Source organism: Bubalus kerabau, chromosome 2 (assembly GCF_029407905.1).
Source record: "Bubalus kerabau isolate K-KA32 ecotype Philippines breed swamp buffalo chromosome 2, PCC_UOA_SB_1v2, whole genome shotgun sequence".
In the NCBI taxonomy this organism is placed as follows: domain Eukaryota; kingdom Metazoa; phylum Chordata; class Mammalia; order Artiodactyla; family Bovidae; genus Bubalus; species Bubalus kerabau.
The window spans coordinates 121,015,468-121,041,204 of NC_073625.1; the positions used below are offsets into that span (position 1 = coordinate 121,015,468).

Below are 25,737 nucleotides of genomic sequence, written 5' to 3' on the forward strand. Positions count from 1 at the left end.
GAGAGTCAGATGCAACTGAGCATCTTTTAATGTTACTTTCCTTTAAAAGCAGAAATGGATTTGAATAAAATGGGTTGGCAAAAGTATTGAACTTTTGAAATTAACCTTTTATGTACAGATATGTGAATCCTGAAGTCCAAACCAGCCATGGGTAACCTTTTTCTGTCCCTTCAACTCTCAGCCAGAAGAGGACTCTTTATCTTGGAGAGATGCATTTTGTTAAGCTGTGATTATACCCACTTATGAATCCTCCAGCTACAAGTCATTTTAGAGATTATCAGACATTTATTATCAGACTCAATGTTTTTAAAGCAGATTGGATTCATTTTTGTATGGCATTAATTAAAATTAAACTTTTTCTAAACAATTTCTTTGCAGGTAATCTTGATTTTTTAAAAAAAAATTGAATGTGTCTGGTTACATCTCCCTATAAATAGAGAACTCAGGATAGTCAGTGTGAAAGTAATGTTTTAAAAATGCCAGTTTAACTTTAGAATACTAGAGTGGCTTCTAAGTGTATCAGAAGTGACTTTTATCATATTGTAACCTTCTGTCATATCTGTTTAGGAGAAACTAGAGAAACTGCATGCTAACTGATTATTGGTATTAGTGTGTTGATCAGGTTGTCCTGTAAAGGATTTAGGCTTGTGCATTTATAGCCCTTCTCAGCACTTCTGTGTGGTCGAACTTGACTCTTACACCAGCATGTCAGTGCTGGTCTAAGAAATAGGAGACCTTGATCTGGTCGAAGCGCTGACACTCACTAGCTTTGTGGATTTTAACCATAGGCAGCATAGCTTTGGCTTTCTCATCTCTAAGTGTTGTCATCTGGAAAATGAAGTGGTGAGACTAGACGCTCTAAGGACCCTGGAACTTTTGTGATGGATGAATGTGAGTGATGAATGCTTCCGTCTCGTTTGCACACAGAGAAGCAAAACCATGAAAGATAAAATGGTCTGCCAGTGGCTGCAGGGAGCATCACCAGCTCAATGAGAATAGGTCAGGCTCTCTCCTTTTCTGGTCCTCTTCATCCTTTTGGATCTCATGCTCCCTCCTGGTTACTTGATATTGGACTTTACACTTCACAAAACCAGTGATTTTTTACATTTGCTCTTGTGTCTGTTGAATAACTTCTAGGTAGATGTTTAAAAAGCACAAAAGTAATAAAGTTAGTTGGCAAGATCTAGTTTTAATAATGAATTCTATCTCACCATGCCTATAAAAATTGGGGCCTGAAATGAACTAATATTACTTTTTTATTGCATCTTATTTTGAGGAGAAACAGATAATTAAAGTGAAACAGTAAGAGTCACTTTCCAGGGTTCACAGGCTCTCCTCTTCAACCACATTCAGAAACAACTTATGTAGGAGTGAAGAATCTAAGCAGATTCCCTCACTCCCCATTTTCCTTTGGGTTGATTCTATTAAGCTTGTTTGTGTTCATGTAATTAGCTTCTATATAACTTGCTGGGAATAATGTCTCTTGGTAGCCTCACATTTAGGAATATGACGAATATGTTTGTTTGTTTACAATCAGATCACATATTTCCTTGTGGGGAAAAAACAAACAAACAAACAATGCGTTGGTTGACCGGTGCCGTTTTAACTCAGTCATCAGCTGAGCCCTAAAACTTGTCTTCCTCGCCTGAGCTGTGGGTAGGAGTTCGTGTAGGAGGAAGGAAGAGGAGCAGTTTTGAAACTGGTACATCATTTCCTCAACCTGGCCTTGGGAGGCCTCCCTGTCTCTGATGCCTGTCCTCAGGGCCTTTCAGCACAAACCGCAGTATATACTCTGATTGAGATTTCCCGTTCCAGCCAGGCAGGTGGTCTCCACTGCCTGGGAATGTCTCACTTCTATTGAACACTTTTATATACTAAGGAAGAAATGGTAATTAGCACCTTAATGTCCAAGAAGCAATTTCCATGTTCTCTTTTTAATTGTGAAAATGAACCTAATGGGTAGAATTTCAGGAAAGAGGAGAGGGAAGAGAGAAAATCCAGGCCTGAATATCTGTCTCTAGTTTCAGTTCTCCTGGGCTGCCCCTAGACTTCCCAGCTTCTTTCATTTCTGCACCCCCTCATGTTTGAAAGCTTTAGTTCCCTTGTTATATCCCTGGAGTTGTGAGAAGGAGCTTAAGAAAAGGGGGAAATGGGGGGAAATGGGATGTGGTTAGTTGTTCCCACTGACGTGTATAAGATGTTTGTAAGTCAGCTGTCTTCCTCTTTTTACAAAATATTTATTATATATATGAATTTGGTGGCACCACTCAACATGCAGGGATCCCATGCCCCCTGACAAGGAATGAACCTATGCCCCGTGCCTCAGTGGAAGCACAGAGTTTTAACCGCTGGACTGCCAGAGAATTCCCAGGTCAGCTCTCTTCTGAATCAGACACCTGGGTTCAAAGATCAGATCCACAGACCATGTGACCTCGGGCAATTATTTAACCTCACAAGTTTCCATTTCTTCATAACCACTCAGTGGCAGCATAAAGATGAATGGTAATACATTAAAAATCCTTGGCTCAAAGTAGACGCTCACTAAATGAGCTCTGTTATTAAAAGGCCAGGAGTGGTTGGATGCAGGCATTAGCAGTATCTTGAAGACAGCAGCATCAAGGAGAGTTTTCACATCAGTGATGGGGACATTGTTATTTGAAGGGGGCATCATGGCACACTCCTCAGTGTGTATGTGTTTTAAGTAGATTGCTGGGAATGGAAAACAGGTGGCAGGGCTGCAGCATAGGTACCCCGGGGGTGGTACCTGCAGGCGTGCGTGGTTGAGGCCAGCTGAGCTGCCCCACAGGGGAAGAGGATGGGCCTTTGCAGGCAGGAGGGCAGGATGCTGGGGAAGCTTTCAGAGCCCTGTTGAGCAGCCACCAAGGCCTGCGTGCTTTCATCTGCAGTCACTTGCCATCTGTCCGAGGCAAGAATCAATATCAGGAGAAGGTGACAAATCAGTCATTGCCCTGAGACTGGCTGTAAATCCGGCACCCGTTCTTTTCTTTCTAACCACTTGAAAGAAACTTCCCCGCACATCCTTTCCCTGAAACTTGGAGCTTCACCACTGGACTTGGAGTTGCGTTACTGCTTAGTCGCTAAGTCTCTCTGCAACCGCATGGACTGTAGCCCACCAGGTCCCTCTTTCCATGGGATTCTCCAGGCAAGAATACTGGAGGGGGATCTTCTCGACCTAGGGATCAAACCTGAGTCTCCTGCACTGGCAGGTGGACTATTTACCACTGAGCCACCAGAAAAGCCCACTGGACTTGGAGAGGTCCTTGAAAAGATCTGAAACAAACTACTATGTTTTAGGCATTGTTGTCTTGGGGGAAATTAAAGATAGATGTGTTCTGTTCCATTCTGCTTCAGTCACATCAGTTCTCATCATGTCTTCACTTTCTTTTTTCCCATCTGTTCTTAGTATTCATGAGTTTTAGGGAAACAGCCCATCCCAAAGGCTCTGTGTTTGCCTCTGTGCATGTCCTCGGGGCCTGCACTGTATACCCAGTGGCACCCATTAGCCTTCCATCCATTGTGTCCATTTGCTAAAAACTTATTCTTAAAACCTCTCCTCCTCCTTTCCCTCAGCTCAGACACAATCACTCCTTTTAGTCAGAAAGAACATTAAAGAACAGCCTGTCCGACCAGCTCTCTTGGGGGCTGTGAAGCGGCCTCTCTTAGGGAGCACCAGGGCTGGGCCCGGGTGTCCTGCTTGGACTCCCTCAGAATGGGCCCCAGGGCTTCAGATCCCAGCTTCTCCCCAGGGTGCTGACGTGAGCACCCGTGTTCCAGGCTCCTGCCCTACTGCCAGCCCCCAGCCTGCCTGGAACACCTGGAAATGGGGAGCGAGAGTCAAATGAGTGAGCAAAGTTGGCATAAAGTGAAGTCTTTCTGGAGCTTTGCATTGATTAGAGCAGGGAATTTGAGGGACCCCCCTTGTCCCCACCCTGCAACAGCGTTCTGTGTAGACTAGATCTTTTGTAAGCAACTGATTTACTTGCCTGCTGAAGGCCAGCCTCAGGCAGAATTGAGAAATAGCCAGCTTGATAGGATGCAATGATTTTCAATGCTTTTTGTTTCTCCCTTTTAAAACTGTAGGATTCTTACTTCCCATAGAAGCATCAGAGGAAGCCCAGTATGTAAAACACGTAAAAGTGGTTCAAGTGCGGCTGGGAAGCCCAGGGACTGCCCGTCCCTTGCACAGGCAGTGTCTCCTTACGCGCGTCCCCACCCTCCACTCACTATGAGCAGCTGGAGGCGCGCCGTTTGGAAGCCACCGTTGCCGTGAAAAGCCCATCCGTGGGGCTCAGGCAACTTTGTGTCAGTCACTACAGCACACCGTTAAGCCCTGAACCTGACTTTCTGTTTGCGATTTGAGGGCAGAATGTCAGACTGAACGATTTTGTGTAGAAGTACATGTGTCTGGTTTATAGCAGACCCTCCTAAACATTGATCCCCACTTCTCTTTTTATCTCCTTTTCTCTTCCCACTTTCTATGCCTTTGCCCTGAGGTGTCCTCTCCCTATTCAGAAACCTGGGGATCTCTGGCACCAGGCGTCTTCAGACATGCTCAGCTCTTCAGGAAAAGCGTGAGTCACTCGTATTCTAGTGTCAGTGCAGGTCAGCTCTCTTGTCCCCAAGAGTATTTTCATGCCCAGGTTCCAGCAGAAGAGTGCCACCCCCACCTCTCTGATGAGCGGGGTCGTCCGAAGCTGGCCTGAACCATTGACACCCAAGGGACTTGTACTGAGGGACTTGGTAAAACATTCCTATCCTCCGACCAGCCGACTGAACTTCTGTCCCTGGTTGAGTAATACTCTAGGCATTTATGTAACCGTACAGTGTACACAGTCCGTGAAATCCTCATGTTCTCTGAAGTTGCATTCTGAAAACAGCAGGGTTTATAGGGAAAACAAGGTTAGGAGCAGATCACCCCAAACCTATTTTACCTTGTAACCAAGAAGTTAATGAACGCTCTGGCAATACTAAAAAAGAAAAAAAAAACAAAAACAAAACTCTAGTATACGAGTTTAACCTTTGAAAAAAAGCTGAAGGTGGCTTTATGAAAAGGGTTTTAGAAAAAAGGATAAAGGTTGAATTTTGTAGACAAAGATAAAATGTACTAACATCATAGAAAACAATAAAAAGAAAAATATTTCCATGACAGATCACATGTCAATTTAAGACCAGAAGAATTGGAGCGCCATTAGCTCCGTGGATTGATGCAGTCTGCTGTGTTTGAACATGTTTTGTTTGGCTGTTCCTTGGTTCTGCAAAATATTAAATGTTCTTGGAAAATTGCATGTGAACTAACACTAACTTTATTGTGCTGACACAGTTTCACTATTTGCCAGTTGTGTATGAGCTGTTTTATATCACAGTGAGACATTCTGTATCAGGCTGGACTATTTCTAGATGTCAGTAGCCTAAACACAGGACTCAGGTGGACATGAGTGAGTCCTCAAAAAACTTATGGTCTTGTGTGAAATTTGGGAATGATGACTGTGGTATGAGGCACCACATAAATCTCATAAAAGAGTAATCAAAAGATTGTACAAAGAAAGAAAGGAAATCATATGTATGACTGTGAAGGTTAGGAGGCAAAAACTTTTAGATGGAGTTGGTGAAATTTCTATAGGCAAGGATGTTGTCGTTCAGTTGCTAAGTCGTGTTCGACTCTTTGCGACTCCATGGACTGCAGCACGCCAGGTTTCCCTGTCCTTCACTATCTCTTGGAGTTTGCTCAAACTCATGTCCATTGAGTTGGTGATGCCATCCAACTGTCTCATCCTCTGTTGCTCCTTTCTCCTCCTGTCCAGTATTAGGGTCTTTTCCAGTGAGTTGGCTCTTTGCATCAGGTGGCCAAAGTATTGGAGCTTCAGCATCAGTCCTTCCAATGAATATTTGGGGTTGATTTCCATTAAGACTGACTGGTTTGATCGCCTTGCTATCCAAGGGACTCTCAAGAGTCTTCTCCAGCACACAGTTTGAAAGCATCAACTCTTTGGTGCTCAGCCTTCTTTATGGTCCAACTCTCACATGCCTACATGACTACTGGGAAAACCATAGCTTTGACTGTATGGATCCAACGCAAGGATGGCAGGCCCTAAAGAGAGAATGAATAAAGGTTTGGGAGCTGGAAAACAAGGACATATTTAGCGGACCAGTAGAGTTTGAGGGGTCCACTTTAGGGCCGGAGCCACTGAGCATAAGAGAGAAGTAGGATGGAGGTTGGCCTCAGAATGTGGGGGGCCTTGGCTGCAGGGATGGTGGTCACCCTCTAGGGTTTTGAGCATGTGAGTGGTCAGAGCTACCCTGTAAGGAGCTCCTTTTGGCTGCATATGCTGAGAGATGATGGAGAGGAGTCAGTCCAATTAAGAGGTATTATCATTGTCCTTGTGAGAGACATGAGAGCCTGAGCTCATGGGATGTATGGGGAGAGCATGATGCAGCATACATTTTAGAGCCAGAATCTTAAGCATTTGTCAACTGAAGGGATGGCATAGGGCTCTGGTGGTCTAATGACAAATGTACTGTTTGCAGTAATGATAGCCAATACGGAGCTTGGTTTTGGAATGTTTGAGAGCTCATGCTGAGAGCTAGCAGGGCTGTGGCACCCTTAGGTTCTGGGACTGATCTATACTGAATTGTGGGTGATGCTTATATGTGGCCCTCAGGTTACTGCTGGGTAGATCCGTGCAGACAGAATAAAAGAGCTTGCCCTCAGCTCTGGGAGGGGAGATGCTGTTCCCTAGATTGAGACCTACTACCTGCTCCCAGCCCCAGTCCCTGCTCAAGTTCTCATCTAGGACCATAGCATTTTTACATTCAAAAAGACCTTAGAAATCATCTTATCTCTATACCTTTTGTTGGATGGTAAACTATGACCCAAAAAGGTCAAATGTGTGTCCAGGGTAAGTCAGAGGCAGAACCCAGACTAAAACTAGGACTCTCACTTTCCAATCTTTTAAAGAAATCTTTAATGGCTGTGTATTAGAGTTCTCCAAGAAATAGAACCAGCAGGATATAAAGCCAGATTTATTATTAGGAATTGGCTCCTGTAATTATGGAGGCTGAGAATTCTCTCTGTCTGCTGACTGCAAGCTGGAGACCAGGAAAGCTGGAGCTGTAACTTAGTCTGAGTCTGAAGGCCTGGAACTAGGGGAGAGCCAATGGAGTAAATTTCAGCCTGAGGATGGGAGAAGGCAAGACAACATAGCCTGGCTCAAGAAGTGAGGCAGGTAAAAGGGCTGGCTTCTTCCTTCCTTCACCTTTTTGTTCTATTCAGGCCCTGAACAGATTGGATGCTGCCCACCCACATTGGGGAGGGCCATCTGCTTTACTGAGACTATCAGTTCAAATGCTGATCTCTTCCAGAAATACCTTCAGATCAGATCAGATCAGATCAGTCTCTCAGTAGTGTCCGACTCTTTGCAACCCCAGGAATCGCAGCACGCCAGGCCTCCCTGTCCATCACCAACTCCCGGAGTTCACTGAGACTCACGTCCATTGAGTCAGTGATGCCATCCAGCCATCTCATCCTCTGTCATCCCCTTCTCTTCTTGCCCCCAATCCCTCCCAGCATCAGAGTCTTTTCCAATGAGTCAACTCTTCGCATGAGGTGGCCAAAGTACTGGAGTTTCAGCTTCAGCATCATTCCTTCCAAAGAAATCCCAGGGCTGATCTCCTTCAGAATGGACTGGCTGGATCTCCTTGCAGTCCAAGGGACTCTCAAGAGTCTTCTCCAACACCACAGTTTAAAAGCATCAATTCTTCAGCACTCAGCCTTCTTCACAGTCCAACTCTAACATCCATACATGACCACTGGAAAAACCATAGCCTTGACTAGCTGGATCTTTGTTGGCAAAGTAATGTCTCTGCTTTTGAATATGCTATGTAGGTTGGTCATAACTTTCCTTCCAAGGAGTAAGCGTCTTTTAATTTCATGGCTGCAATCACCATCTGCAGTGATCTTGGAGCCCCCCAAAATAAAGTCTGACACTGTTTCCACTGTTTCCCCATCTATTTCCCATGAAGTGATGGGACCGGATGCCATGATCTTTGTTTTCTGAATGTTGAGCTTTAAGCCAACTTTTTCACTCTCCACTTTCACTTTCATCAAGAGGCTTTTTAGTTCCTCTTCACTTTCTGCCATAAGGGTGGTGTAATCTGCATATCTGAGGTTATTGATATTTCTCCCGGCAGTCTTGATTCCAGCTTGTGTTTCTTCCAGTCCAGCGTTTCTCATGATGTACTCTGCATAGAAGTTAAATAAACAGGGTGACAATATACAGCCTTGACGAACTCCTTTTCCTATTTGGAACCAGTCTGTTGTTCCATGTGCAGTTCTAACTATTGCTTCCTGACCTGCATACAAATTTCTTAAGAGGCAGATTAGGTGGTCTGGTATTCCCATCTCTTTCAGAATTTTTCACAGTTTATTGTGATCCACACAGTCAAAGGCTTTGGCATAGTCAATAAAGCAGAAATAGATGTTTTTCTGGAACTCTCTTGCTTTTTCCATGATCCAGCGGATGTTGGCAATTTGATCTCTGGTTCCTCTGCCTTTTCTAAAACCAGCTTGAACATCAGGAAGCTCACGGTTCACATATTGCTGAAGCCTGGCTTGAAGAATTTTGAACATTACTTTACTAGCGTGTGAGATGAGTGCAATTGTGCAGTAGTTTGAGCATTCTTTTGCATTGCCTTTCTTTGGGATTGGAATGAAAACGGACGTTTTCCAGTCCTGCGGCCACTGCTGAGTTTTCCAAATTTGCTGGCATATTGAGTGCAGCACTTTCACAGCATCATCTTTCAGGATTTGGAATAGCTCAACTGGAATTCTATCACCTCCACTAGCTTTGTTCGTAGTGATGCTTTCTAAGGCCCACTTGACTTCACATTCCAGGATGTCTGGCTCTAGGTCAGTGCTCACACCATCGTGATTATCTGGGTCGTGAAGATCTTTTTTGTACAGTTCTGTGTATTCTTGCCATCTCTTCTTAATATCTTCTGCTTCTGTTAGGTCCATACCATTTCTGTCCTTTATCGAGCCCATCTTTGCATGAAATGTTCCCTTGGTATCTCTGATTTTCTTGAAGAGATCCCTAGTCTTTCCCATTCTGTTGTTTTCCTCTATTTCTTTGCATTGATCGCTGAAGAAGGCTTTCTTATCTCTTCTTGGTATTCTTTGGCACTCTGCATTCAGATGTTTATATCTTTCCTTTTCTCCTTTGCTTTTTGCTTCTCTTCTTTTCACAGCTATTTGTAAGGCCTCCCCAGACAGCCATTTTGCTTTTTTGCATTTTTTTTCTATGGGAATGGTCTTGATCCCTGTCTCCTGTACAATGTCACGAACCTCATTCCATAGCTCATCAGGCATTCTATCTATCAGATCTAGGTCCTTAAATCGATTTCTCACTTCCACTGTATAATCATAAGGGATTTGATTTAGATCATACCTGAATGGTCTAGTGGTTTTCCCTTGCAGACCCCCTAATCTGGGCATTCCCTGATGCAATCAGGTTGGTGTGCCTGCGTGCTAAGTCATGTCGCACTCTTTTGCAACCACAGGGACTGTGGCCTACCAGGTTCCTCTGCCCATGGGATTTTCCAGGCAAGAATACTGGAGTGAGTTGCCGTTTCCTCCTCCAGGGGATCTTCCCAGGGATTGAACCCATGCTTCTTATGTCTCCTGTGTTGACAGATGTGTTCTTTACCATTAGAGCCACCTGGGAAGTCAGGTTGTCATCTCAGATGAACTCATAGGCTGTTTGAATTGTTGATCCATGATGTTGTTCTTCCAGAGTGGTTTCCAATTTTTCAAAGTTTGAATTTACTCATTTCTTCTTTTGACTTTCATTTGATCTCATTGGTAGAGAGATATGGTTCCTCTTTCCAGGTAAGCAAACTGGACATGACAGGTACTGAACCTTCCTCCCCACACAGTGAGTTAAGGGAAGATCAGGACTAGTGCCTCAGTTTCTTAAACTGATTCCATGTTCTTTCTCGCACTTGGATTGTAAATTTTGTGGTTCTGCTAAACCAGGTCTGAAAGTGTGATCCAGGACCAGCAGCATCAGCATCACCTGGGAATGGTTAGAAATGCACCTTCTGGGGTCCCCACCAGCACCACTGACTCAGAAACCATGGTGGCCGAGGCCCAACAGTCTGTTTTAGTGAATTTCTCCAGATAATTTTTCTGCGTGGTCATTAGAGCACCACTGTGGTTATAAGACAGAATCTGTTCAGGATCAAGGATTTCACTACATTTTGTTCATATACCAAATTCACAGAGAACAAAAAAGACAGTATTAAACGAAAGGGACCATAAAAATCAGTGGGTGTGTGCTTGGTTGCTCAGTTGTGTCTGACTCTTTGCAACTCTTTGGACTGTAGCACACTAGGCTCCCTCTATCCATGGGATTTTCAGCCAAGAATACTAGACTGGGTTGCCATTTTCTCCTCCAGGGTATCTTCCCGACCCAGAGATCAAACCCACAGTTCCTGTGTGTCCCGCATTGCAGGTGGATCCTTTACCCACGGAGCTATCAGTACACCTGTCTTTCTCTGTTTCTCTCATTTCCCTCCGTCACTCCTGTCAACCAGGTACATTGCACTAACTTTTCATTAAAAATGGTTTTCTGTCCCTTAAAAGTTGGCAGAGTTGTTACGAGCTTTGATTCATTCAACCACATTACATCACAAACATGGGGAAACAAAAATAAAAAAAAAAAAGAGAGAGATGGTTGAATAAATAGGCAAATACTGGAACATTTGCTAAAAAAAAAAATTCACATGCCCAAATGGCAAGTTAAAAGTCAGTAATGTTAATTGACCCAGAGAAGTGTGAGCAGAATTTAAAAAGAAAATTACAATTCCTCAGCATCTGCAAAGTTCCAAAACCTGTATTGAGAGCTTTATGTAACTATTGCAGGCAAGTCTTATAATAACCTTGTGAAAGAGGCTATATTATCTTCATTTTTTTTTTTTTTTTTAATGAGGAAACTAAAATCTCGAGAAGTTCCATACTTTTATCCAGACGTCACAAAGCTAGGGTTCACATTCAAGTTTTTCTATATCCTAAACCCGTCATCTCTCCATCACATCATCCACCCTGTCTCTTAAGGTATCCCTCTCTTCCGTATACCCTGTTGATCTTAAAGCTATGGAAATTTATCAGTGGTTGTATGACATTCCACCATTCCAAAAGAGTTGCTGCAAGCAGCACGTGGACACTGGGGAGTCATCAGTAAGGAACACTGTTTCTGAAACCCAGATCCATCTGGCACTCACTCTGGAAGCGTATCAGTACAACCAGGAATTAATTTTTAAAATGTATATCCAACCTTCAGGCCTTTCTCCTATCTATCCTTCGGCTTGTAGCCTGGCCAACAACCTTAAAGAAAAATTAGGAAGACGTGCCCTCTAGTGGAAACCTGGAGAATGTCCTCTGGTTTTGCTGGATGGTTTCTCCCTGAACCGCCTCTTCCCCCTTGTAAAATGGAATTATGGAGCTATTCATCTGAAAGGTCTCGTGACAAGACTTGGATCAGTGCACACGTATCCTTTTTGTAACGACCTTAAAATGAGATTTCTTCATCTCACAGTCACATCACACTTGTGTTTTAATGACCTCTTTAAGGACCTTTCTCAAGCTGGCATCATCTTTTAAAAGAATGCTTGTCATTTAGTCTTTTCCCCACTTCATTGAAACCTGATTTCACTGAATTGTTGGAAGGGACACAGTAGGACTATGGGTGTCTGTATTAAATCTCATCGCACCTGAAGTCACCTCCTGGTCAGTAAGTTGATAGCTTTGGAAACTGTACACTTCTGTCTAAATGGTGTGATTTTGATTTCATGGACTGAGCTGTCATTGTGCCCATCGCCACAGGTGTGTTGCTTGGCTGCCAGTCAGCCCCACAATGGATGCTCACAGACCCACATACGGGCTCCCAAGTGAGGGTGAGTGTGTACAGAGCACTTTCAGGATTTCCATTGATTATACAAATTGGGTTCCTCAAGTTTAAGATTAAATAGAAGACAGAAATCAGCCACTGTCTGATAGGTAGAGAGCGATAGAAGGCATTGAAAATAATTGGCAGGAATCTAGCAAAAGTATCCTTTTCATTCAGAGCAAATTGAATAACTTGGAGAGTGGAGATGTAAATGAGTCCCCCAGTTGTGAGGCATGAGAGATGTCCTGACCTCAATTACTGTCCTGTTTCTAAAAGTCCCACCAAAGTTAAATCTTTCCTGATTTGAAGGATGGCTAGTCTTAAGCTTTTCAAGGTTTGAGCAAATCACAGGTCCAGTGAACCCCTTCCTCTAACCTGCCAGCTCTGCCTTTCTTGAGTCCATGTAATTAAACTTTCTGCTTTGAAATTGAGGGAGGGAGCAGACAGTCTCCATTTTTTTTAAGCATTTTTTTAAATTGCTGGTTTAAAACACACACATCTCCTTAGAGAGTATGTTTCAGTCCTTCTGGGGTGGGGCATGGAGACCAGGATTTTCCCATGCAGGGCTAGTGGCCCCGACATGGCGTGGAGAGGGCCCTGGGCTGAGGGTCAGGACCGAGGGCTCAGCTGGCACCTCTGTCGGCTGCTGTGCTGCGTCACCCTTGCCCAGGGCCTCAGCAACATGCTGTGTCCCATGACAGTCGCGCTGCGGAACCTTGGATAAGTTCTGAGCTCAGTAATCTGTGCTTCATTCTCACTCTTGGTGCACGGCACACATACAATTTCAACTTCATCCCCTGGAGTCCACGAGTTACCAAGTTGGTGTCTCGTTCAAAGGACATCCTTCAACAGTGTAAAGTTTTTTTTTTAAACAAAACACAAACCAAGCCCTTTTATATGTCTCTTAGCCACCATTATAGTTTACAATCTCTGAGGCTAGAATATTGAATTTCCCTTTTCATCCTCATACCACTGACTCTTGGTGCTTTTTGATGGTTGGAGGAAAAGTAGGTGAAAGAAGTCATCTTTCAAAGTATCACTTTGACTTGTCAGCATGAAGAGACTCTCTTTTTGACTGTTTTTAACTCTTTTTTTTTTTTTTTTTTTTAAATTTTGCCACCCTGGACTTTTAAACACCACAACAATTTGACCGTCTTTTAAATGAGCTACTCACGCTTTTAAACTGCAAATTTCCACCTCTGCACGGGGCTTTTTGGCTAGATGTTTTTCAAGTGTAACTTCTCTTGATGTGAACATTTTTAAGCTCAGACAATAAAGTATGTTTTTATCTAGACACTGGAAGTATTATCAGGGAGAAAATTGTGGCTCAGATTCTGCTCTTTATTAGGCTGTCAGGACTTTTTTCCACGTCTGTTTTCCTTGGAAACATGTATTTAATTCCCTGTGTGTGTGCACTAAATCACTTCAGCTGTGTCCGACTCTAAGTAATCCTGTGGACTGTAGCCCATCAGGCTTCTCTGTCCATGGAATTCTTCAGGCAAGAATACTGAAGTGGGTTGGCATTTCCTACTCCACGGGATCTTCCCAACCCAGGAATTGAATCTGCATCTCTTAAAAATCCTGCATTCGCAGGAGGGTTCTCTACCAATTCCCTAGTCCTTCCTTAAATTGTAGGTATGGATGTGCAAGTGTTAGTCACTCAGTCGTGTCTGAGTTTTTGTGACTGCATGGACTGGGGATTGTAGCCTACCAGGCTCCTCTGTCCATGGAATTCTCCAGGCAAGAATACTGGAGTGTGTAGCCATGCCATTCTCCAGGGGATCTTCCTAGCACAGGGATCGAATGTGGGTCTTCGGCATTGCAGGCAGATTCTTTAGGGTCTGAGCCACGGGGAAGCCCCAGGTATGGGTGTAGTTGTACTAATCTGAACTTTTGTATGGAATGTTCCAGCTTTGTACAGTGGAGAAAATTTAAGACTTGTTAATTGAGATGTTATTTTTTTGAAGTGGCAGATTTTTAGAATGTTAAGTACTTTGTTGTTTGGAAACTTTATTAAGGGTATTAGTTCAGTGAAATAACTTTTTTTTTTCCAAGTTAAATGAAGATAAAGACAATATAAACAAGGGATCATCACTAATAATAGGCATTATAACAACATAGAAAAAAATTAAGTAGTAATTTTAGGTATCTCATTATTTGAAACATAAAGACAAGTTATTTTCTATAACGAATGTGTTTTTGTTTATACCTGGAAAGATGGACATTTTGTCAGTAACCCAGTCAGTCTAGGCGTTGCTTGGGCTTCTAGATTTACCATCCGTAGATTGCCTCCGGCAAAGCAAGCATTACATTTTCAGCCCTTTCTTTCCCTTTCTTCTCACTCAGTTCAGTTCAGTCGCTCAGTCGTGTCCGACTCTTTGCGACCCCAAGAATTGCAGCACGCCAGGCCTCCCTGTCCAACACCAACTCCCGGAGTTCACTCAGACTCAGGTCCATCGAGTCGGTGATGCCATCCAGCCATCTCATCCTCTTCATCCCCTTCTCCTCCTGCCCCCAATCCCTCCCAGCATCAGAGTCTTTTCCAATGAGTCAACTCTTCGCATGAGGTGGCCAAAGTATTGGAGTTTCAGCTTTAGCATCATTCCTTCCAATGAACACCCAGGACTGATCTTCTTTAGGATGGACTGGCTGGATCTCCTTGCAGTCCAAGGGACTCTCAAGAGTCTTCTCCAGCACCACAGTTCAAAAGCATCAATTCTTCAGCATTCAGCTTTCTTCACAGTCCAGCTCTCACATCCATACATGACCTCTGCTCACTCTGCAACAAGCAAATTGATAACTTGGTAAAGAACCCAAATAACATACCCTTCTATCTTTCAAATAATTATATGTGGTCAGACTAATTTTTAATCTTGTTTTGGCCAAAGAACTCTGGATATTTTGCCTGGTCATTTAGCCACCATGCACCTGCTTCCATACCTGTACAATGAGAACTTAAGTCTTCTTCACAGCTAACTACTGCTGAGAACAAATGAGAAAATAATTGTGACCATTCTCTAGAAACTGCAAAGCACTGTAAATGTAAGACAGCATTTATTTGGATTAGGTGGCTCAGTGGTAAAGAATCATTGCTTGCCAATGCAGGAGACACAGGTTTGATCCCTGGGTCTTGAAGATTTCTTGGAGAAGGCAGTGGCAGTCACTCTGGTATTCTTGCCTGGAAAATCCAATGAACAGAGGAGCCTGGCAGGCTACATACAGTCCATGGGGTCGCAAAGAGTCAGACACGACTGAGCGACTGAGCACACAAGTGGACTGAAGCCAGGTTTAGAAAAATCAGTTCCATATTGGGCTCCTGAAATTTTTGAGTGTGTTTGTTTGTTTGTTTGTAGTCAGAATGAAACAGTTTTACATGAAGAGCAGTGCCTTAAACTTCATAATGTCAAAAACTTCCCTCTGCCTTCTGTCTCCCTTATTCCTAGCCCCTGAAGCTTTATACATGGTTTCTTTCTTTCTTTCATCTCAGCTGCAGCCAGTGAGAGCTGAAACTGTACTTTGCAACAAGGTTTTCAGTGCACTCTTAAGAATCAGTTGACAGCCATATTGCCTGCCCAGACAAAGCATCTTTCAGTCTGGGCTCCTCCTAGGTGGAGACTGTCAGCTCCTGAATAACCAGATTTCCTTTGGGAGGCCGAAAGACAGAAGTTTTGAGTGGCTGAGGGCAAATAGGTCTTAGGGTGGTGCATTATTATAGTCTTATCAAGTCTTGTTGTTTAGTCACTAAGTCATGTCCGACTCTGTGACCCCATGGAATGTGGCCTGCCAAACTCCTTCTCTGTCCATGGGATTTCCCAGGCCAGAATACTGGAGTGGGTTGCTGTTTCCTTCTTCAGGGGATCTTCCTGACTCAGGGATTGAATCCGAGTCTCCTGCACTGGCAGGCAGATTCTTTATCACTGAGCCACCAGGGAAACTCATATCAAGTCTTAGTCCCTTGCTTAAACCTCTGTCTCCCCAGAGCTTTCATTGAGGAGTTTATGACTGTGTGTGTGTGTGTGTTAGTAGCTCAGCCGTGTCTGACTCTTTGCAGCCCCATGGACTGTAGCCTGCCAGGCTCCTCTGTCCATGGGATTCTCCAGGCAAGAATTCTGGGGTAGATTGCCATTCCCTTCTCCAGGGGATCTTCCTGACCCAGGGACTGAACCGGGGTCTCCCAATTTGGAGGCAGCTTCTTTACTATCTGGGCCACCAGGGACTTTGGGTCCAGAAACTCTTAGCAAATGAACAGAGTATTGGTGCCATCTCCTGGCAGTTGTTGGAAATTGCCTTGTAAGAGACTCCATTTATTTACCTGGTCTGTTCTTGGGCATCAAAGAAGGATGCACTGTTATCTTTTTTAAAAAATCAGGTGTTAAATTATGGTCTTAAGTCACAGTTTATTTCTTTTAGCTTTTCTTTTAGTCTTCGACTAAGACCATTAGCTGAAAATTGGTGCTTTGGAGAGTGTCCTAGGGTTAAATTATTCTCAGAGAACAAGAGGAGATGCCTTTAGATTGCTATATAGCTTATGGTCAGCTTATTCACAGGCTCCTAGTTTCTCACTTTCCTCTCTTTAGAGTATGTAATAGGAGTCCCTAGGTTGCAGATATAGTAGCTCTGGAGTCTCTCTTCAGGTCAGGAAAAGTGTCAGATTGACATTTCTATCCAAGTATATGTGCTAAATTGCTTCAGTTATGTCTGACTCTGTGCAACTCTGTGTACTGTAGCCCACCAGGCTTCTCTGTCCATGGATTTCCCATGCAAGAATACTGGAGTGGGTTGCCATCTCCTTCTCCAGGGCATCTTCTCAACCCAAGGATCAAACCCACATCTCTTATGTCTCCTGCATTGTCAGGCGGGTTCCCCTTCACAACTGTCTCCTGGGAAGCCCCTCCAAGTATATCAATCTGAAAACTTTCACCCTGAAGGATTCCAGTAAACTCGCAACGTAGTGGCTTACTTGTGAGATGATAGTAAGAAGCATGAGGGAGCAAGAAGAGCAGTTGAGACAAAGGGATAAAAGCCAATTAAGGGGCTGTTGGTGAGCAGATTCATCTCGTGGGACCCTCTGGGAAGCTGTGTAGCACTCATCTTAGAATTGTCCCACCACAGTCTGGGGAAGTTGGGGCATTTGTCTGCTGATTCCTGCCCACCACTGGTGTCTGCGTGAACTCCCCTGTGCCTCCCAGTGGTGCCGAGCAGAGATGACCCTCTGGCCGAGGAGCAGAATCACTGACCTTGAGGAGGGTAGCTGCCATCGTGCAGGAAATTGCCTACCATGGCTGCAGGGTAGGGATGGCATCAACAAGCTCTCCTACACACACACACACACACACACACACACACACACACACGGATATGCACACATACTAGGAAAAAGGGTAAAATCGGTGAAGTCAATAATAATAATCATGAGTAGTAGTAGTTATTTTAAATCTTCTTTAGATGTGAAAATGGTTACAGTTCTAAGAAGATTTTGTCAGACAAATATCTTGAAGTGTTTATGAATGAAATGAATATATCTCGGCTTTACTTTAAAGAATTACAGCCAAAAAATATAGGGATAAATGAAACAAAGAATGGCATAAGTAATTGTTGAAACTGAATAGTGGGTCCATGGCGATTCATTATACTATTATCTCTATAATTCGCTATGTTTGAAAATTTCCAAAGTAAATAAAATTTAAGATGGGAGTTATGCTAGCCAGTGACAGATTTTAAATCCTTTTGCTGGATCTTGTTTATATAAATTGCAGTCGTTTTTGAGCTAACGTAGCAATTCTAAGTGTGTAGTGTAGACCATAGCTAGTAGAAGGTGAAGGTGTTAGTCACTTAGTCGTTTCCAACTCTTTGTGACCCCATGGATTGTAGCCCACTAGGCTCCTCCATGGGCTTTCCCAAGCCTTCAATACCAGAGTGGGTTGCCATTCCCTTCTCTAGGGGATCTTCCCAACCCAGGGATTGAACCCGGGTCTTCTGCATTGCAGACAGATTCTTTACTGTCTAAGCCGCTAGTAGGGCCTCTTTTTAATCAACAGTGATGCATTGGCTGCTGGGGTCACAAGGGGAATACCTCTTGCTGCAGACTCAAGGATAACACTTGGGTTGTTTTGATTTTTTTTTTTCCCCCAATGAAAAGGCACAGAATTCTTCATGCTTATTTCCCCATGGTTCAGCATATCTGAGCTGAATTCTGCACGGAGGAAGAAAGTAATGGTGGTAGATACTATTATGTCCACCAAGGGGGGGGAAAAAAAACTATCTTGTTTCAGAACTCAGTAAGAACTTCTGGCTTAGTGGTTAGTATGTCCTTTGGTAATAATGCTCTTGACCACTCTCTGTCTCTTTAATCTGGTAGTAAAAACTTGGGGGATATGACTTTAAAATTCAGGCTTTGCTGTTTGATTAGAGTAAGCAAATTAAGCTATGCACTTGCATATATAGGAACATTTTCAGAGATTGTCTTGAGGGGCTGAAAGAATCGCAAGGATGCCTTGGGGATTAAAACACTTGCGGCGTGCTCGTTTAGAATTGTCAGAGGGTTAGGTCTGCAGCACGCACGTGATGCTCACATTGCTCTGTGTCACAGCACCAGATGTTCACTTAAAAAAGTCATTTGTAATCATGTCTTTCCTATAATCCTTGACCCATTTTGCTCATAATACTTCATTCCCCAGGGGTGGCTAAAATAAGCTTTTAATCTGCCTTAAAAATCATTTCCTCAAAAATAGAATTTATTTTTGGAGAGAGAAAGAAGCTTCCACTAACTGTTCTTTGTAATGTTTTAAAGGTCCATAGACATTAAATATTTACTCTCTCAAGAGAGCCCATTTAATTGGAAAGCATCATGGGATAGTGAAAAGAGTATGATAACAACCTGAATTTTCATCCCTGCTCAGTTTTTATGGCAATGGACAGTTCCTTCAAGTGTTAGTTATCTTGGTTTCCTCATCTGTAAAATGGGGACAAGATGACCTACTTGAAAGTGCCAAGAAGACAGAAGAAAAGTCTGTGCCTTAATGCGTAGCAGAGCCAACCAGTGTCTGTGCCCCTCTCAGAGAGCCCTCTACATGAGATGTACATACTCTGAGAACATGCTTTGTAAAGTCAGTCCTTTTGCTGTGATGTGTTATTGCTAGTATGGAGATCTCTTTTTAAAATTGGCACGTTGGTTGGAGGGTGAGGCAGCAGCTGGATTAGAAATGACAGAGTAAAACAGGTGAGAGAGAAGAGCCTCCTGTGTTAGAACACAGGATTCGCCTGGATTTCTTCTCGTGCCTATTATGGAGCCCACATTGGACATGAGTCTGTGTTACAGTTGTCTGCCCTCAGCAGTAGACTTTGGTGATGGGCAGCCACCTCGGCAGACATCTGTACTCAGGCTCTATCACATGTCAGTATTTTTAGTCTTCACCCCTGCTGAAGATGCTGATTGGTTATTTCTTGGAATAGGAAGTTCACTCTCGCTGTAGGCAGCCTTGTTAGAAAATTCTACCAGATAGATGAGTTTTCCATTTATAGATTAGACTGATTTTTTTTCCCATATATACTCCTTCTGCTTAGTGGAATTATAAAGGTAAAGTTCATTTCTCCTTTACCAGGACAACTCATCACATATTTAAAGGTGTATCTCATGGTCTTCTTGAATTTTCCATTCTCCAGGATAAGCAATTTGCCCTTCTCCTCCTCCACTGTGTTTTGGCTAGCACCGTTATTCGCTTCTTTCAAAGTTATTATCTCAGCTTGTAATTATATGTTCATTAGAATGTGTGATTATTTGATTAGTGTGGGAGTTGTTTGTGCTGCTTATCAGATATTTCTGTCTCTCTGCTTTCCTTGAATGAGGTAGAACTGCAGTTTCTTCCCTGCAGTTGGGTGGGACTAGTTTTGGCCAGCGATGTGTGAATGCAAGTGATAGATGTCATTCCCAGGCCAAAGCATGTAGCTGTCGAAAAGAGATCTTCCAGGGCTTCCTTTTCCTCCAGTAAAGAGTCTGTGAAGTTCTAGATGAGGGTTACTCTATCCATCTGGATCCTGGATGAAGGAAAGAAGAGCCCCAGCCAGCAACCCCTGCTGGTCACGTGGCATGAATGAAAAATAAGACTTTGCGGTTTGACATCTGAGTTTTAGGTTCATCATAATCTCGTCTCTCCTGATCGAAGCAATTGTATCTGGCTTTCTCACTCCATGATAAGGATCATTCAATGGGGACTATGGGTTTCTCTTGAGTTTTCAGTATCTGAAAGAGTACTAGGCCAGAGGAGGCACCAATACCTATGGGTCACATGCATGATCTTCACATTCAAATCTGAGTTTTGAATGAATGGGTCACATTCAAATCTGAGTTTTGAATCCTACTTCCATCCTTGCAATTTACTGGACTTGGCTTCCTTCATTATTCCTCCTCTAAAATAAGAGACTCTACCCCTGCCTATCAAACCCAGCTTTCCAGTTTGAGGGTCACAAAGTAGTTTGCATATACATCCCCAAATGAGGAAGGAATACAGGACAGACTCAGCTGCCACAGGCAGAGACAAAAGAGGATTTGTTGTTGTTGCTCAGTCACTGAGTTGTGTCCAACCCTTTGTGACCCCATGGACTGCAGCATGCCAGGCTTCTCTGTCTTTCACCATCTCCCGGAGCTTGCTGAAACTCATGTCCATTGAGTCTGATGCCATCCAACCATCTCTGTCATCCCCTTCTCCTCCTGCCTTCAGTCTATGAGGGAGGATACGTTTAACTTAATCCTGAACATCTCCTCATGCAAAGAGTTGACTCATTGGAAAAGACTGACGCTGGGAGGGATTGGGGGCAGGAGGAGAAGGGGACGACAGAGGATGAGATGGCTGGATGCATCACTGACTCGATGGATGTGAGTCTGAGTGAACTCCGGGAGTTAGTGATGGACAGGGACGCCTGGCGTGCTGCAATTCTTGGGGTCGCAAAGAGTCGGACAAGACTGAGCGACTGAACTGAACTGAACATCTCCATTAGAAGTTTCTTGCTTCTTCTGAAGATCAGGAGAGAGGCAGTCTGGTCATTGCTGATATATTTCTGTATCCTTGTGTAGCTTTATGATACCATATTGGCATCACTCTTGTTTTTCACTTGCTACTGTTTTTACCTTTCAAGAATGAGCCTCCTTAAATGATCACTCCTTTTGTAAATTAAAACCTAGCTCTCCTGCCCTGTTGTAGCTGTGGGAGGCTGCTAGGTGGCGCTAATGAGATTGCTGTCCTTTGAGTCTTGCCAGTAAGTCTTGCTTGGTAGAAACTATGAGGTTTTTTAACGATCCCAAGAAGTTAAAAGGAGGAAAAGGGCAAGACTTATTAGATGGGAAAAATATATTGATAATGTGGGCACATCTCCAGAAGCCTCTGTTTATTGATTGCCACTTAAGAACCAGACCACACACTAAGTAATTTGGTGTGTATTTTCTTTTTTTATCCTCCTGGCCACCAAACAAGCTCTTGGTTGCTGTTCTCCCATTTCGCAGAAGGGAACTGAGGCCCAGAGTGTTTGATTAGGTTGGTCCTCGATGACTAGTACTTGAACCAGGTCTAACCCATGTTCATTCTATTCAGAATAGCTTAGTAAACTTTGCCAAAATCCACCAACTTTTAGAACTTGAATTTTAATTTTTAAGAAAGACTAGAGAGGCTTTTACTTTTTTCCCCAACATAATCTTTGATTTTATAGAGATGTGCTGATAATATTTCCTACTACATTATATGGCAAATACCATGATTCTCAAGTTGTGGTTGATGAAATAGTCAAATTGACTGAACCAAACAGTACACCCAATACGGAGTTGCCCACCCATCCCAAAGTCTGTATTAGCCCCTGCAGTAATAAAACCTTGACAGCAGGAGCTCATAGACGAGTGAGTGGGAGAGCATCTTTCATTTACTGACCCTCTTTGCCAATTACTGTGCCAAATGCATTATGTTGTTGTCTTGTTAAGGAGGGACAGTAAGTCATGAATGCAGCCACTATGATTATAGGTATAGAAAGTGCTAAGGTAAGAATTCAAATCAAGGTCCTATAGGGGTGTGTAGATTGTTCATTTTACAGGGCATTTGTTCTGACGAAACAAGAAAGGGCTGGAATCCTGCTCACCCTCACATGCCAGTCTGTGTGCCGTGCTGCCCCATGGCAGCCTCCAGAGGAGGCATCCCTGGACCAGCTTCAGTCTAGGTACAGGGAGGAAAGGATGCTCCACTCACGTCCCTTCATCTAACATGCTTTGTAGGCCTTCACATGCTCAGAGCCTTGAGATAGATTATCAGCTCTGTGGGATAGGAGTTGTTTGGCTAATCCAGTTTTTTAGGTAGTGGAGAAAGGGAAGAATTTATGGGGAGAATGAACTACATACTACATGCTTGCATGTGTGCTAAGTTGCTTTGGTCATGCCTGACTCTTTATGACCCTAGGTTCCGTAGCCCACCAGGCTCCTCTGTCCATGGGATTCTCCAGGCAAGAATAATGGAATAGGTTGCCATGACCTCCTCCAGGGGATCTTCCGGATCCAGGGATCGAAGCTATGTCTCTTATGTCTCCCACATTTACAGGTGGGCTCTTTACCACTAGCGCCACCTGGGGAGCCCACTATGTGCTTGCTGCTGCTGCTGCTGCTAAGTCGCTTCAGTCGTGTCCGACTCTGTGCGACCCCATAGACAGCAGCCCACCAGGCTCCCCCGTCCCTGGGATTCTCCAGGCAAGAACACTGGAGTGGGTTGCCGTTTCCTTCTCCAATGCATGAAAGTAAAAAGTGAAAGTGAAGTCACTCAGTCACGTCCGACTCTTTGCAACCCCATGGACTGCAGCCTACCAGGCTCCTCTGTCCATGGGACTTCCCAGGCAAGAGTACTGGAGTGGGGTGCCATTGCCTTCTCCCACTATGTGCTTAGATATTTCATATCAACCCTAGAAGTGCAGTTTTCTTTGTTTCATTTTGAATAGATGAGGAATTGGAAACTCAGAGAATTTAAATAATTTGTCAGTCTTACTTAAGAAGTAAATGACAAACCCAGGATTCAAACTCAAGCCTATCTTGCTCTAATTCCAATGTTTTCACAGACATTAGTCTTAAGATGGGGAAAGATCAAGGAAGACTTCTTTGAGGAGGCATCTTTCAAATAAGTCCTATTACTATATATATTTAGTCAATAGGTTATTACCATCCATGATTTAATCAGTTCTCTAAAAGGTTTAAAGAAAATCACATGCAGTTGGGGACTTTGCTGGCAGTCAGTGGTTAAGACTCTGTACTTCCAATATAGCGGGTGTGAGTTCAATTCCTGGTCAGGGAACCAAGATCCCACATTTTTAGCCACACGGCATGGCTAAAAACAAATAAAAATAAGAATTGTATGCAGTTGTCTCAGAGTTATGCTAAATAAAACAGACTCTCTGACTTATATTAATAAAACATGTAGTTGTTACTATTAGTGGTCACTCAGCAGATTATTGACAACTGGGAAGCCCCGTTGGTGTCTTGCTTCTGTATTTCCTGTGTTTCATAGGGTATTTATTTGGGAAAAATGAGTAGCTTCTTGAAGACAAATCAGGTGCATTCTTCCTTCTGATAAATGCGGATTATCAGGCATGATCTGCTGCCTGTCAAGGTCACACTAAAGCTTTGAGCAGCAGAAGTGCAAAGCTGGCATTTTGCCTTGAGACCTCCGCTGCTTCCCTTCCCAGCCAGTTTGCATTCATGTCAAGTCGGGTCTTGTCATAGGGAGAATGGTGTGCATGTGCTACTCTGACCTTCACAACCACTGTGGGAATAAGACAGTCCTGTTATCCTGTCCCTTGCGCTCTGTGACCTTGAATTAATGATTTCTCCTCTCTGAACTTAAGTCTTTCACATATAAAGTGAGGGACATCATATAGATCATTTCTATCTGTGAATAAAGAAAATGCAGAAACTTTCCTCAAATTGAAGTCATTAAAAATCCCAAAGATTGGTGACTTTTTAAGAGGGTGGCCATGCCCACTTCTCAGAATGCAACTCAGACAATCAAGCTTGACAAAAATATTTCAAGCATAAGTTATTATGTTCTTATAAGAAGGTTTTATATTGTTTATTAACAGCTAAGGAGACTGCTCCCCTAGAGAATGTATCAGAGTCATAAAAGGACTTTGTCAAATTTATCCCATTCTGTACCCTTCCTACTATTAAGGATCAGTGCCATAAAGGCACTGTTATTGATATTTCACATAAGTTGAGGTGAAAAGGTAATAGTTTTTTTATGAAACAATGAATATTATTGAGATATTCAGGTCTTTTTTATCTACATAGAAATCTTTTTTATATACATAATCAAAGATATATAGAGAGGTAAAAGGTATTCTGTAGCTTTAATTGCAAGACATAAAAGTTTTACCTCTTTGATAGATCTTTATCTCCTCACCATAGTTAGGAATTCTTTTTTTTTAAAGGAATCTGTACAAGTACTGGGCTTCCCTGGTGGCTCCGACGGTAAAGCATCTGTCTGCAATGCAGGAGACCAGGGTTTGATCCCTGGGTCGGGAAGATCCCCTGGAGAAGGAAATGGCAGCCCACTCCAGTACTCTTGCCTAGAAAATCTCATGGACAGAGGAGCCTGATAGGCTACAGTCCATGGGGTCGCAAAGAGTCGGACATGACTGAGTGATGTCACTTGCATTTTCACATACAAGTACTAATTTCATGCATCTGCTTACTGGTTGGGTTCTCATATATGCACACCAGTGAAGCTGTGAAGGTGGAAGAAGACAAATGACACTTAGTTCTTGTGTTCTGGTGTCAGCCATCCCGTATTATATGTTTGTGGAAAAGTTTTATTCACTGGAATATAAGGGAGTCTGAGGCAGAGTTCCATTTTTCACTTGATGTTGTAAAGCAAAGAACTTGATGTTCTTTTTGTTTCACTTGATGTTGAAAAGCAAAGAACTTAAGAGGATGACAGGAACTTAGTCCTTAAACTTTGGGACCCAGTACCTAAAACAGTAATATTAAAGTCCTCTTAAGTAGAAACTATGAAAGAAGTTGAAATCAATTACGGAAAGGGAGGCTGGGAGGCAGTTTTACTTTGTTTTTAAAAGCAAACATATGCCAATGCTCCTTGAAAGGAAGAGACCCACCCAGGGGAATAAGCTCTTTTAACAAGCTCAGTGGTATGTGTTCAATCTGTCTTTTGTTCTCACTCACGGTTTTGGATAATTTACTAATAGCTACACAGTCAGAGACACTTGATATCACAAAAATATCCTGTAATTATACAAAAATCCTTGGATCAGTTCAGAGATGGCATTTGTTGAAACTAATGCCTACAGCCAAAGTGTACAGTAGAATTTTTTTTTCCCTCTCAGCCCCTGGCTGTGTTTTCGTTGCCTGGCAACCCATCTGGGATGATAGCTGATGTCAGCTGATTTTCACTTATACTTAGCCCAGGAAAGTTTTCAAGGAGGGCATTTGAGTTTGTATAGCGCTGGGGAAGGCTCCAATTTGTGCTACCAGATAATTTGTACAAGTGCGGACTAATGGGCTCAGGCAGGCTAAATGTAAATGTGGAGGTCTCGGGGGATCAGCTTCCGGAACAGTGTGGCCTTTGGGACTTTGTTTCTAACTCCTAAGAGCTTAGCAAATGAGCTTCAGCTATATTCTCGCTACTGCTCAAGTTTTCACTTCCCTTTTTAAAGAAATAAGAAATGTTCAACATTATTCTAACTCCTGAATATCCAAATTTAGGCAAATACATTATATGGCTATTCTGAAAGAAGGGTCAAC

At 43.2% G+C, this 25,737-nt stretch overlaps 1 protein-coding gene across 6 annotated transcripts in view; it reads left to right on the forward strand.

Moving 5' to 3' along the window:
- Positions 1–25,737, forward strand: part of MB21D2 (Mab-21 domain containing 2) — a 124,924-nt gene that overhangs the window by 91,355 nt on the left and 7,832 nt on the right. Inside the window, exon 3 of one of the 6 annotated variants that reach the window (XM_055568684.1) lies at positions 22,397–22,534. The exons of the other annotated variants lie outside the window; for them this stretch is intronic. Within the exon in view, the coding sequence (XP_055424659.1) occupies positions 22,507–22,534 (28 nt within the window). The 5' untranslated portion in view covers positions 22,397–22,506. The remainder of the gene's footprint in view (positions 1–22,396; positions 22,535–25,737) is intronic. 6 annotated transcript variants of the gene reach the window in all.